This window comes from Mytilus edulis, chromosome 8, assembly GCF_963676685.1.
Source record: "Mytilus edulis chromosome 8, xbMytEdul2.2, whole genome shotgun sequence".
In the NCBI taxonomy this organism is placed as follows: Eukaryota; Metazoa; Mollusca; class Bivalvia; order Mytilida; family Mytilidae; genus Mytilus; species Mytilus edulis.
The window spans coordinates 6,355,360-6,369,101 of NC_092351.1; the positions used below are offsets into that span (position 1 = coordinate 6,355,360).

The 13,742-nt window shown below is 32.3% G+C and overlaps 2 protein-coding genes across 3 annotated transcripts in view; one reads left to right on the forward strand and one right to left on the reverse strand.

Annotated features, from left to right (window-relative positions):
- LOC139484689 (sister chromatid cohesion protein PDS5 homolog B-like) overlaps nucleotides 1-7,956 on the forward strand; it is a 33,279-nt gene extending 25,323 nt beyond the window's left edge. For both annotated transcript variants that reach the window (XM_071268555.1, XM_071268554.1), the window contains exons 27-34: nucleotides 64-186; nucleotides 627-683; nucleotides 1,975-2,135; nucleotides 2,447-2,944; nucleotides 3,527-3,682; nucleotides 4,588-4,737; nucleotides 5,248-5,368; nucleotides 6,275-7,956. In XM_071268555.1, the coding sequence (XP_071124656.1) occupies nucleotides 64-186; nucleotides 627-683; nucleotides 1,975-2,135; nucleotides 2,447-2,944; nucleotides 3,527-3,682; nucleotides 4,588-4,737; nucleotides 5,248-5,368; nucleotides 6,275-6,307 (1,299 nt within the window). In that variant the 3' untranslated portion in view covers nucleotides 6,308-7,956. The remainder of the gene's footprint in view (nucleotides 1-63; nucleotides 187-626; nucleotides 684-1,974; nucleotides 2,136-2,446; nucleotides 2,945-3,526; nucleotides 3,683-4,587; nucleotides 4,738-5,247; nucleotides 5,369-6,274) is intronic.
- A 1,625-nt stretch (nucleotides 7,957-9,581) lies between these two features.
- LOC139486706 (carbohydrate sulfotransferase 4-like) lies at nucleotides 9,582-13,374 on the reverse strand. Its single transcript, XM_071271628.1, has 4 exons — nucleotides 13,281-13,374; nucleotides 12,060-12,485; nucleotides 11,359-11,542; nucleotides 9,582-10,347 (listed from the first exon to the last, which is right to left on the reverse strand). Exons 1-4 carry the CDS (start codon nucleotides 13,372-13,374, stop codon nucleotides 9,582-9,584), a joined length of 1,470 nt encoding a protein of 489 aa, XP_071127729.1.
- Nucleotides 13,375-13,742: the final 368 nt, after the last annotated feature.

Genomic DNA, 13,742 nt, shown 5'->3' on the forward strand with positions numbered 1-13,742 from the left:
TTTAAGATTTAATATGTTGCTACTGATGACTTGATTTTATATTGTGTAATTTTATTATTTCAGAAACTGTATGCTGTATGTGATGTAGCTCTGGGATTACTGAATAGTAAGAGTGGTAATATTACTCTAAAAGATGTAACTGTAGAACCAAGATTATCAGCTAAACACTTCACTAAACCAGATAAGGTAGGATTATATGTTGATTACTGTTACATGGGGTATCTGGAGAACAAAGAACCCTTGTAACAACTCACTAAGTGATGTGTAGGTAGCCTGTTGGAAGACTATTTCCACTTCTTTTTTCCAGTGACAGTCCCAATTTTCAGACTTTTATCAGGATCGCACCAGATTTGATTTTTGGTGTTTTAAAGCCACTTTTAAGCACTGCATTTATGCTATTTCACCGATCTTCGATAGGAAAACTGACAATCCTAGTCAATTAAGATTGGAGTCGAGTGCACCTGCATGAGTGGGGTTCGAACTCACAAACTCAGTGTTGACTGGCTAGTGATTTTATTTAATGGAACAATTTTTACTTACAACATATATGTTTTAACCTTTTTATTTCAAATTGACCTGTACCTACCTACCTACTTTAACAGTTTATACAAACATATTTCTTTCAGAGTTACAGCAATACACAGAATTATCTACCTAAAGACTTTTCTTTTGAAGGCCATAAGGTATATATAATGTACACATAAGGTTTTGTCTATTTATTTTGTTTATTTTGGTTTGAGTTGCCCATTAAAGATTAGACTTGAAGGCCATAAGTTGTGTAAAATGTACACATACAATTTGTCTATTTTGGATTAAGTTGGCTACACACTCATTGCATGTAGGACTATTCCATTTGTCTTTTGGAAAGCAGACAGTTTCTCACTGGACTTAAATTTCAGTGATGGAAATAGATGTAAGAAGATGTGGAAAGAGAGCAAATGAGACAACTCTGAATCCAAGTTGTAGTTTGTAAAAGTAATCCCTTATCAGTCAGGGGACTTACTTAAATAAGTGATTTTCTAAATCACTGATTCAAGTAACATTATTTCCATAAAGGTTGGATGTTAGAGTTGTCTTTCTTTAATAATCACCTATTTAAGTAGTACAAATTAATCACTAAAAGAAGTGATTTAATTTTATTGTAGCTTTAAATATAGAATACTAATGATCCAGGGACTCATTATGTTTCTAAACTTATCAGAACCAACATCTGTGTTGTCTAGGATGACCAGGTCATTTCAGGTGATGACCTTGTACTGAATCTAGGATAATGACATAAAAATCACTTGTTCAAGTATCAGACCTCAATTTCCTTCCCAAAAATCACTTCTTTAAGTATCATTCTTTTAATAACCCCCACTAATTTCAACACCCCTGAACAGTGAAATTTTTATCGCGAACAGTAGAATTTTATTACATAACCTGAAAGATGAAACCTTGAACTTCGCAGGAAAAATACTCCCACTGCTGGGAAAAATCTTTTAAGAAAGTATCAGTTCATTATGTAAAGCCATTATTATAGCATTATTTCAACTAAAATAGAATTTTTTAGCTAAATAATAGCATCAAAGGCATAAACCTTGCTACTTTAAAGAAGCAAAAAGTTCATTTTTTTTAATTTTACTAATTTAAAGATATTATTTAAACCTATGTGTTTAAAATTTTGAAAAAACTACAAAATCTCAATTTGTGACAAAACCTCGAATTTGCTACTCAAATGAGTGATTTAAAAATCACTTATTTCAGTAAGTCCCCTGACTGCTTATAGGTCAAAGTATGGTCTTCAACACAAAGCTGTCAATGTATATGTTAAGGATTGAAAAAGAAGTGATTTCATATTAACATTCAAAGTCCATTTAGGCTTTTCAGATTTCTTACAGAAGTTTTGAATGTACACATACATCTTTATACAGTACTTTTGACAGAGAATTTATACATGTAGTCCTCCGTTTTTTGAATATATTTGTATTGTAGAGGAAGGGTGTAAATGCCTTGATAGATACTTCAGGAAAAGCTAACACCAGTAAAGGTCAGACCACAGAAATAATTGTGGAGAGTCCTGGACCAGTGGTTAATCCACTTCCTACATCTCCTAGGGATCAGAGACAACCAAAGACAAAGAAAACGGATGTTGGGTGAGTGTTTCAGGAATGTAGAAAGTACTAGACATGTTGTCATAGAAACTTCTTGTCAGGAGTGTAAAATGGCTGACAATCTGCACATATTTACATAGAAACCTAATGTGAGTTTGTACTCTAGTATTTTAGACTTAATATACTTAATATAACTTAATATAAGAGTTTAGACATTACTGCATATGTTGTCACAGAAATTTCAGAACTTGGCGTAAAAATAAATAAATGGGAAATAAAGAAGGTCTCCATAGTAGTTGAAGACAGTTATACCACATAACTTTCATAAATAAAATATTTTTACATATTTACAGATCTGAAACAGAAAGTTCACCGAATTCTAGTGCTGATTCTGTGAAGAAAAATGATTCAGGGAAAAATGTGGACAAGAAAAAACCACAGAAACGAAAACTTAATACTGACACTAAGGATGAAAACAAAGAACCTAAAACAGCAAAAGTGCGTAACAAAAAACAAACAAAAAGCTCAGGTAAAAATGTGCCAAAATCAATGGACACTGAAGAATCAGACGGTGATGAGGAGGATGATAGTTCAGTGGCTAATTCTGAGTCACAGGAATCGCAGGAAATTCCATTAGGACCTAAAGCAAAAAAAGCAAAAAATGTTAGTGATAAAAATTCTAAGTCCAATGTGAGGACTTCAAAAAAGGACACACTTCAGAAGTCTAAGTCATTAATGAATGGTGCAAAAACAGATTCCACAGTTACTTCAGATTCTCCAAAGCCAGGAAGGAAACGAAAAACTGAAAGTGTTTCCAAAGAAAGTACTCCTGTCAAAAAATCAAAGTTAACGTGAGTATTTAGTTGTGTAGAAAATGTTCATTGATATTTATACTCACTTGACAAAAATAGAAGATGTTTCAACCTTTCATCTATTATCACTTTGTGGTCCAGAGGATTTTGCCTTTGTTTTAATTTGATCATTTTAAAGAAGATGCAAGTATCCACTCGTAAAAAAGGACAAGTTTAATTATCCCGAGATAGGGGAACATAGATGTGAGCTTGTTCATTGAAGGACTTGTTTTCATTCACTTTGTTTATGTTTAATATGGCCAAAAATAATGCAAATGTTTCATAGAGGATACAACATTCTTAGTTGATTTATTTATAATGAATCTGTCCAATTTTTGACATTTTTACCAATAACTTTGGTTTACTTGCATATTATTGTCAATATAATGGAAATTGATGTGACTCATACAAGCAAGAGGTTTAGCTAGCTATTAAAGTAAAACCAGGTTTAATTCATCATTTTCTACATAAAGAAATATATTCTAAGTCGGGAATATGACAGTTGTTTTCCATTAATTTGATGTGTATGTAATTTTCCTTTTACAAGTTTTTCTATATCATTTCAATGATTGAATTTTTCAGTCCCGCCTTAAAGAATCTCAGTCCATCAGTTAGTGATTGTTCTACACCCAGTTCTCCAGGGAGGTCATCAACAAAATCATCTTCATCATCTGTAAAATCTTCAGCAAAATCATCAGCAAAATCTACTCCAAAGAAATCCCCGCATAATTTAAAGAAGTGAGTTTATATGATTTATGATTTACTCTCAATGCAATATATCTTAGAAATACTACAACATTACCATTTCTATATATGTATAAGCTCACAACAGTTCCTTTAAATTGCATTTATATGTAATAAAGTATTTGTATTTGAAGTTGCATGAAAGACTTGGATCTGGAAACTCCTATTTTCCAGGTATGTCCAAATTTAGATAGAAATGACAATTGCCAAAATAAGAACAGATTAAATTTTGATAAAAGTTTTCAATGCCCTTTTGTCAGAAATTACAAAGGAGTAGGTTCAGTAAGACCCCTTTTTGGCCTCAAAATATAGCAGTTTTACAAAATTGTGAAAATGTTATCTTTTAGCTATTTATTGGAAAGTAGAATGCTTCTGATACACAAATATGGGCTGTTTTTTACAATACAATGCACATATATCGGGTACTAACATCATTAAGTCATGCTAAATTACTGATATCTTCATAATTTTAGCATTTTAGTTAAATTTTAGACGGTTTTATAAAGTGGCCGCATTCATGTTCATTCATAATATTGAAATGTAAGTTGTATTTGATAATATTACATAACATATATAAAGGTTGATGATGAACACAGATGCGGCCACTTTCATTTTTGACAAAAACCATCTGAAAAGTGACGATTGTTTGCATATTTGATAGATTTTTCATATTTTAGTTTAAATTGGGGCGTTTTTAATGACTTAATCAGTTAAAATCTTTCACATAAACTAATTGAATCAATTGAAATAGACACTAAAGTTTTTTAAAAGTTTCCAAAATAATTCGTAAGATGAACCTGATATTTTAGGCCAAAATCGGCCCTTACCGGACCTACTCCTTTTGGGTCAATCAATCATTATTTACTTTGTTTCATGATGACTATGTAATTATTTTACAGAACAACAATAACTAGGAGTAAATTGAACAGATCTGATGGAGAATCGGATGAATCACCTCCCGAAGACAAAACGAAAAAAAATGTGAGAAAAACTGCATCAAAACAGACAAGACTTGACCAGTTCAATGTTAAATCAGCTCCCAAAAATGTGTAAGTAGACAAACAATAGTATACTTTGTGTTCAATTTATAATCCCACACCTAGGGTGACTGGTTTATAGATATATTGTCTCATTGGTTTTCCTAAATGGGCAGTAAAGGACAGTTACAACCTTTGTCAAAGTGGGTTCTTTTGGCTCTATTATGTATAAAAACATTTACCACGTCAGAATGGTCATGTAAAATCCCATGTCATGTGTAAAGAGAGTGCCTCCACCCTTGCACCTTAAAGAACATGTGCAACACCAAAATTTCTGTGCCTATCTATCATATTCCTACTTTCCAAGGCAGTTTAAATTTCCTGCTCTTCATCTCAGTTGACTTTTACCTTAAGAACCTACCAGTTGTATTTGTTGTTGATATGCTCTTGTCTTGAGCAAATGTGAAATATTTGCTGCTGGACATTAGGCAAGCAATCCAATCACTGCACTTGTTTTGTTGACTTCTTTAAATCAGATATTTATTCAAATTTGATTATATCAAGTTATATTTTGTTCTTTAGGAGGAAAGGTAAAAATTTGCCAAATGGGGTGTCTGATGGTGATAGTCAGGAAACATCGTCAGCTGCATCAACACCTAAATCAGGGACATCAATAGGTATCAAAACTAAGACACCTGATAGTGTAAGTATTTCAAATTTATAGGAGGCAATAATATACCCATATATTTGTTTTTTCAGACATTAGGATACATAATACTTTTAACAATCAAAAGTAAAAAAATGAATTATTCAAGTTGAACATATGAAAGAGACATTCCAGCTTATTTCAAAATATGGAAATATTTATTCTTTTATAAATGGCCCAGCAACAAAGTTATTTGTGCCATATAGTTTTACCCTTGTCCAAAATTCCCTAATTCCGTCATTCCCCAACAAACCATTATACGGAGTTTTTTTCTAAATACCTTCAGATATTGGGCTGATTTTTGGTATGTGAGTTAACCATGATGATTTACAGATCAAGTTTAAGTTTTGTTCCGCTCTGCTAATTTTTGCCGAAATTACGGGCTTTGGACTTTGATAAATTGTGGAAAATCACAGTTATACAGACTTTTTTTCTATATGCCTCCAGATTTTGAGCTGAATTTTGATTTGTGAGACTACCATCATGTTTGTGTTCATATGTGTTATTGAAATTGCGGATTTTTCAACTTTTTGGTACAGGGCCATTTGTGTCGCTTTGACACATCTAGTTTTAACATAAGCAGCCAGTTTTAATACAAAGGGTTTTAATACAAAGGTTCTTACTACAAGAAGATTAAAGAATAGTTTTTTGTTATTAAGATATACCCTGTCCAAGCACCCTGCTTCATTCATTTTGGAATACATGACATTCCCTAAGTTTGATTTTTTTTTAAATATTGATTAGATTTTCTTTGGAATTCATAAGAGTTGATCATCTCCAAACTTCTCCTATTGCAGCTAATTTATTTCCATGATCTTTAAATGTATTACAATAATATTTTGGTTATATGTCAGTTAAAGAACATGTTTCACTATAGTAAATATTTGTTATTTAAATTTTCAGACAAAAAAGAGAGGCAGACCAAAGAAGACATGAATAAAAATTGTGCAATTTTGTGAACCAGCATAAATACAGAAAAATGGCAGCTACTATGAGTGTAAAACAGCTACCATAGACATTCATTACTCAGTTATAAATGGCAAAAGTCATCAGAATGATAAAACAAAGGGATATTATTAAAGGGAGATCATGTATTTTGTTTTCAAGGGCATTTTGAGGGTCAAATTTGATCTGTTCGTAACAGGTTTTATATCCTTCAATCATGAATTTTGTTGTTTTCCTTTATAAGTTAAATATTTGTAGACATTGGATGAAATACTATACAAATATTTATTTACTTTTGGGTTGTGTTTCCATAGAAATAATAGGAATACTTAAGAAACAATATTAAATTCAGGACTTTGGCATGCATATTTTACCCCTGTAAATGAATTACACAGACACACTATTGTAACTGACTGTTTGGCAATGGTTAAATAGTTCTAAAATTTAATCATGTAAGAAATAAATGTTTAGTTTATCAGGAATCTTTTACTTCTGTTATGAACCTACCTCATGAACAGTAAAAATTAAAAACACAAAATTGTGTGGCAAGTGTTTCCTCCATTACTTAAAAAAAAATCTTAGCATGCCCTGGAAGTGATAGACATGTTTAGCCTTGTCATGCAAACTGAAGATTTTTAAAAAGTTGCCCACTGGTAAGACAACTGTTATCACTTAGACCTTTTGGTACAGAGAAATTAATCAATGAATGATTGGGTTGTAAGGAGAAAGTTCTCAATGAATAAACTCCATAGTGAAAAATAGTAATTTAATGGGACAGTCCTATTTGCAAAAAAATGAAATGGCTAGGAAAAAAACTGATTCTAGGGAAAGGGTTTATTTCCTGCACAATAGATTTATCAATGGTGAGCAACGTTCTTCATTGTAAGATGTTACTCTCAATGATGTTTATCAAATGTCTTCTCTGTATTAAATGGACAAGTAATTTTAATGTAAATAATTGAATAAAATGAAGTTATTTATTTATTTTTGTAGATCAATAAGATTAGGTCTTGATTTCTTCTTGAAAATAAGGAGAACTTTTAAATATAAAAAAACTGACAAGTGTTGTATTTTAAAGGTTATATTTTTAAATTGCTTAATATAAAGTGGGTAATTTGAGAAGAGATTTTTTATTGCTAGTTTGGCATTCAGGAAAATGATGAAAAATATCCCCTAAAAAAAATGCTGTATAGCCAGTCAAGTTTGTTAAAAACTGCCATCATCATAAAGAAAAACTGGTCCAAAAGTCAATTATATTTAAACTGTGTAAATTATTCACTTTATAGTATTAAGTAAATGTTGAGAATATTTGAATGAAGTTGACTGTATAACAGATTTTATTGTTCAGTTTTTATTGTCATTTTAAACTGTCTAACAGTGTGTAACTCCATTGAATGCTCTAAAGATTCAGATAAATCTGAAATACCAAGCATTTAATAATGTTCACTCACAAGATCATTTTTATTACATTCATTTCAGACATCAACGTCCATTTAAAACATTTGTACTGTAATCATGTATATACAATTGTAAGATATCGTCCGACAATGCTTTGTTTATGCATCAATTGATTTCGTTGTTCATTGTTGACATTACAAAAATCATTATTTTGATGTAGAATAAAATATAAAAACGCTCCATTTATCTGTTATTTATAGATTCCACTTAATTTTACATACATTTTCGATGTTTGATCTGAAGTCTCAATACAGACAGCAGCATAGCTGTCAAGAAAGCATCCTATTTTTATCTCTACTGCTTCAAAATCATGCAGTAGTGTAGACATTGATGTTACTCATTTGTAACAGTTGCAAATAACCTCAATGATTTATTTTATCAAGTTGAATAGATGATATTGTTTACATACAGAATCTTTTCCAACTTCTAGTTTGAAGACCAATATTTTGCAAATACTTACTGGTCTGCATAAAATTTTACTAGTCTAGGACATCAGGCTAATGGTGCAGGGCTAAGTAGGTATAAGTTATAGCATATTGATATTTGATATGTGGATTGGTATTGAGGATCTTCCTGAATATAGATATAAGATGCTGTATGAGTACCAATAAAATAACTCATTTTCAGTCACAATTTGTAAAAGTAAACCACTATAGGTCAATGTTGAATCTTCAACACGGAGCCTTAGCTCACACCGAACAGCAACCTATAAAGGGCACCAATAATATCTAGTGTTAATCCATTCAAACCAACGGTCTAATCTATATTCTGAAAAAACTTATAAACCACAAACAACTACCACTGAACAACAGGTTCCTAAGTAGAACTCAAATGCAGTGGGTTTAAACAATTCACCCCTTCCTTAAATTATGGTGTAACATCACAACATAGAAAGACTCACTATAAAATATCAATTGAAATGGCTGAACTCATCAAAAGATATTTTTAAAAAAACAAGCAGATATACACTGAATGAAAATGTGATCTTTGACACAATGTAAATACAAAACTGATAAAATTGTATGAAATAGTTGCCACTGGACAATTTGCAGGACAGTATATCTTGGCCATTATTTCAAGCTCCAGTGTTCCGCTGTCTTCCGAAGTTTACTGCTTTGGGTTTCAGAAAGTTTTTTTTCCAGATTGGGTCAAACAAAAAGATAGGTTATTGATATTTGGTGCTCTTCTGCCAAGTATGCATCATTTAAGGTTAAGAGTTAAATCTAGGAGGCTTAAACAGAGCGATATGTCTTGAGACAAAATGATGCAGATGTAAGCAACTATAAATCACCATAAACTAAAGCCTTCCAACAATGATCAAAACCCATACCGCTATACAAAACAATAAAAGTCATGACATATAAAACGAGAAAACTAATATCCTCATCTATGAGCAAAACAACAAAACAAATAGAAAACAAACATAATATACAGAAACAATTGACAACTTCTGATTAGGTACATGTCCATACACATAAACAGAGAAACAACCAACACAGATGAAATACTTGGACAAAACATAATGGATTTAGATAACAGTCCCCTTTCGTCCTATGACACAATAGAGACCGTTTATAATTACCAGATCTGATTCCCTATATGCTATGAATATTGATTAATTGTTGGTCGCTTAACGTCCAGTTAAAGCTATCGGAAGAATTAGTATAGAATAGAATAGAAAAGAAAACTTTATTTTGATTCGGCAAAGCATAACACATATGCTGAGATTTTTACCGAATATAAAAAAAACACAAAACAAAATAAATGAAGCATCATGCACAAATAAAACGTTCAAAAATGGTCCTCTTTATAGTAACGCAATGTCCAGATTTCTTACGGAAGTAAAACCAAGTTGTTTGTAACCAAATGCCTTATAGGTACGATGACAAGCTGTGTCAATATCATGTAATTGTTCACTGGATATAAATGTTCGCCAGGTATTGGCAATTCTTAATGCATTTCCAAATTTTGTAAGCCACGGACTTCTATTTCTTTGATCTCTTCCCAAGAGATGATGTTTGATATAGTTGTCTACCTTTAACGTGAAAGGTAAATTTGAAAAACTGAAAACTTTTCCAAAAACCTGTACCGGTTTCTGTACAAGAGTCTCGTATCTCAACACGAATATGTTGTTTGGATAGACAGATTTGAACAGTTTAGTGGCATTTCTGTCTGCCATCATTTTATTACATATTATTTCTGATCCTTTCACAACTGATTGGATAAGTTTATACTTTAACATTGACATCGTTGTCGCCCTGGGATCTCTCACCAAGTAAATGATTTTGATGTCAGTAGTTTGCTTCAGAATATGTTCTAATGATGCCACCTGTAGACGAATAACTTTTATGATCCTTCTAGGCTTTGACAAGCATACTTGCTCTAGTTTATTGATACAATAAGAAAAAGAATCATGTCTCAGACACGTGAAATACGATCTCATGTCACGTGAGTGCAGTAATAAATTCTCCTTTTTCAAATCTCCAATGTTAATTTTAGTGAAATCACAATTGAACCAATGAATTAACATCTCAGCTTGCACTCTAGGTAGCTCTGTGATCGTAGTTATATTTCTGAAATGACGAAAATAGTTAATTTACATTAGTTAAGAGTTAAGGTCTTTCCACCTTCGGATTAACATTAGCGGATAATTTAGATTTGAAAGATCTATAATAAATACTTGAAGGAGATGCCATTGTTTCAAGCTTTTTTTAAAGTTAATTTTTTTTTATAACTTGAGTATGTTAAACCGTTTTTATATTTATCCCATTTTGAAGATATCTTATAACGTTTTAGAAAATATCTTTAAAGAATACTTGATATCTTATTTACTTTATAAGGGATCGGATAAAATTTATATGATATATGGTTAACTTGCCATACATGAGGGACAAACACAGACTTGTGACAGAGTATCTTCTTGTCAAGTCACACCCTGTGTCATAAGATGTCTTAATTTACGCTTATTTGAAAATAGTTGTTATCGAGTCGATATTAGAATTGTTATCGACTCCTAGGAGTCGATATTAGAATTGATCGATGGACAATCAGTGCGTGATTTTTTCTTGCTACCTGATTGGAAGATATTACGAGACGTGAATAATCAAAGTTTATTGATTGGTTAGGACAATCCAAACCTAGTAAATGTCCTTCAATCATGCCCGTAGAGTATCGGATTTGTCCTCTCTATTTTAGCAATTAGATTTTGCCTGGTCATTAATCATGCATATTCATGATACTGGTACACAGGTAACTTTTATCTATAAATATTATAGACGAATCTTCTGGAGTTTCGTAAACAACAACGTTAAACGATATATACTACTTCATAACGTGTGACCTCACGTATGTGGTAAAATTTGTTGATTGATGCACGTGGATATTCTAGTAAATGAATTAATCTACAAAGCGAGAGCACTTTCCATTTTCATCAGCTAAGAGTCGACTAGCCCTTTTTGAAAGGCTAATGCTTGTCTCGGTAATTTTCTTTGAAATACAAGAAGAAGAAGATGTTAACTCCGAACTTCCGGTTTGCACAATGCAAAGCGTTAAACTAATTTGACTACATGATTAATCAGACTTACCTCACAGTTCCATTATAGAGTGATACTGGCACTTTTAAGTTTGAGCTTAATGTAAGATCACTGATCGGTTCAAATAAAGCAAACGAATCGTCCGTCTCTGACAGAACGTCTAACGCCATTGTTGTTCCACCTCGACAATACCCAACGATTAAAACACACGTAGAATTATTACAAAAGTTGTCGCCTGTAAAACAAATGTGCTTAACGTAAATATTATATACAAATAGTTATATATCGAACTTTTATCATCACTATAAGCGATGTTTTAAAATACAACAAATAAATATCCATAAAGATCTATAGACATTAATTATTTTGGAATTATCATTTCTGCTTGTATTAACTAAATCATTAATAAATCTTCGAGACACTGGACGTTTAAAAGAAACTAGCAATCAATCTGTTCCTTTTTAGTTTGCATTTTAATTATAAAAGAAGAAAAAAAACACCATATAAATTACTGTGTTTCTTCTTAGTTCAGTCGGAATTATGTAATTGTTTGATATTTTTTGTTTTAGCTGAATTCATATGCATATTTTGTTTATATTTCTAATGAGTTTTAGCTTTTTTTTATTGTATGGATGCATTCTGATTGTGAGATATTCCCCAGGTGGTTTTTTTTGGGGGAGGTTATTTGTGCTGTTGTTTTGTTGTCGCGATCTATATTTTCCAAACGCATATTTAGTACATTGTAAACTCACCCGCCGTTGGTTGTACCTTTGATGAATATTTATTATTATTGACAATATCACTAAGTTGTATATCTGTCCTTTCAGTAACTGATATTTCATTACTTATGTCTCCTGTTCCACCGGTGAACGATAAATAATTACTACCCCCGGTTCCTTCAGGGAATGTGACATCATTAAGGCTACCTTCTACTCCTTCAAGGAACGGTACATCATTACGGCTATTTCCTGTTCCCTCAGGGAACGCCAAATCACCAAGGGTATCTCCAGGGAACGACAAATCATCAAGGCTACCCCCTGTTCCTCCTTCGTACAACTGTTTATCATTTGTATAGTCCCCTGTCCTTCCGTCATTGCTTTTACTTCTTTCTCTGAACGAAGTGTTTATAATGTTGTCATCTGTGTGGGGATATGTCCCTATTGATTTGACAACTGAAACTATAGAAAGGGTTATAGTGAAGACACTGACAGCTATAAACAGTTAACTTAGGAACTATCATGTGCGCCAGATAAGATGTAAAAGTCTAGATAGAAGGGTTCATTTGACCTTGGTCTAATGTTCATTGGATGGATTTTCATTGGTTAATCTGTTCCTCAGATGTTTAAAGCAATTGTTGAACTATATTTGGTGTGTGAACTATTGCAAGGTGCCGTCGGACATGTCTTTCTGCAGAAATCATATGACCATGACGGTCGTTTCATGGTTCATTGGTCAATGTTTAGTTTTCATGGGTTATTCTGTTTTCCATTTGCTCTATCTGTAGTTTTGATAACTTGAGTAAAAAGAGGTTCACCAACGAGGGGGGATATATTACTCGCGTAATTTTGTTTGTGTGTTGAGCTTTCTATAAATATGAATTCAGGGAGATGAGGGTATAAGACAGCTACACACCGACACAGATATAATCACTTTGGTATTCAATCAGCTTTTTTCACGTTATTTCATATTAAAATATTCAACACCATTGATCAATAAAAAAACATTGTGCAGTGGCGGATCCAGTAATTTTAATAATGGAGGCCCACTGACTGCCTAAGAGGGGACCCGCTCTGGTCATGCTTCAGTGATTCCCTATATATTCAACCAAATTTTTCCAAGACAAGGGGTGTGGGTGGGCCACCCACTAAATGCGCCTCTGGTTTGTTACATATTAAGGTGGTCTATTAAGTTCAAACGAGAAGTTTAAACAATTGTATTTATTTCTATTTGATTTGAATAAGTGTAGTTATTACCTTTATTATAGGCTTTTAATGCCAGAAATATATATCCACAAATGAGGACCAAGATTGTCAAACATTTACACTTTGATATTAGTAACTTCCACATTCTCAAATCATCCTGAACATCTCAGCGTGTGTAGACATGTGGATAGTGTAGACTTATTAAGCAGTAGGTATAAAGTGTTGATTTAAATTGATCCAAGGAAATGGGATATTGGTAAGTAGTTCCGTTTACTATCAGTAAGATTATAACGACTGAGGACGATGAGGGAAAGGGTAGATCATAAAAATAACCATTTATAAAAGTCGTCTGAAGTAGTTCCGTCTTCATTGAGTGACAGTGACCAGTTAATCCGAATGTGGCCATTATTGTTAATTTCGTTTTCAGTCTACAGATATAAATTATTAATTATCAATAAAATTAATAATTGTACTGACCAGCCTCTTTTTGAATCAAATCAAGATTTGTTCAAT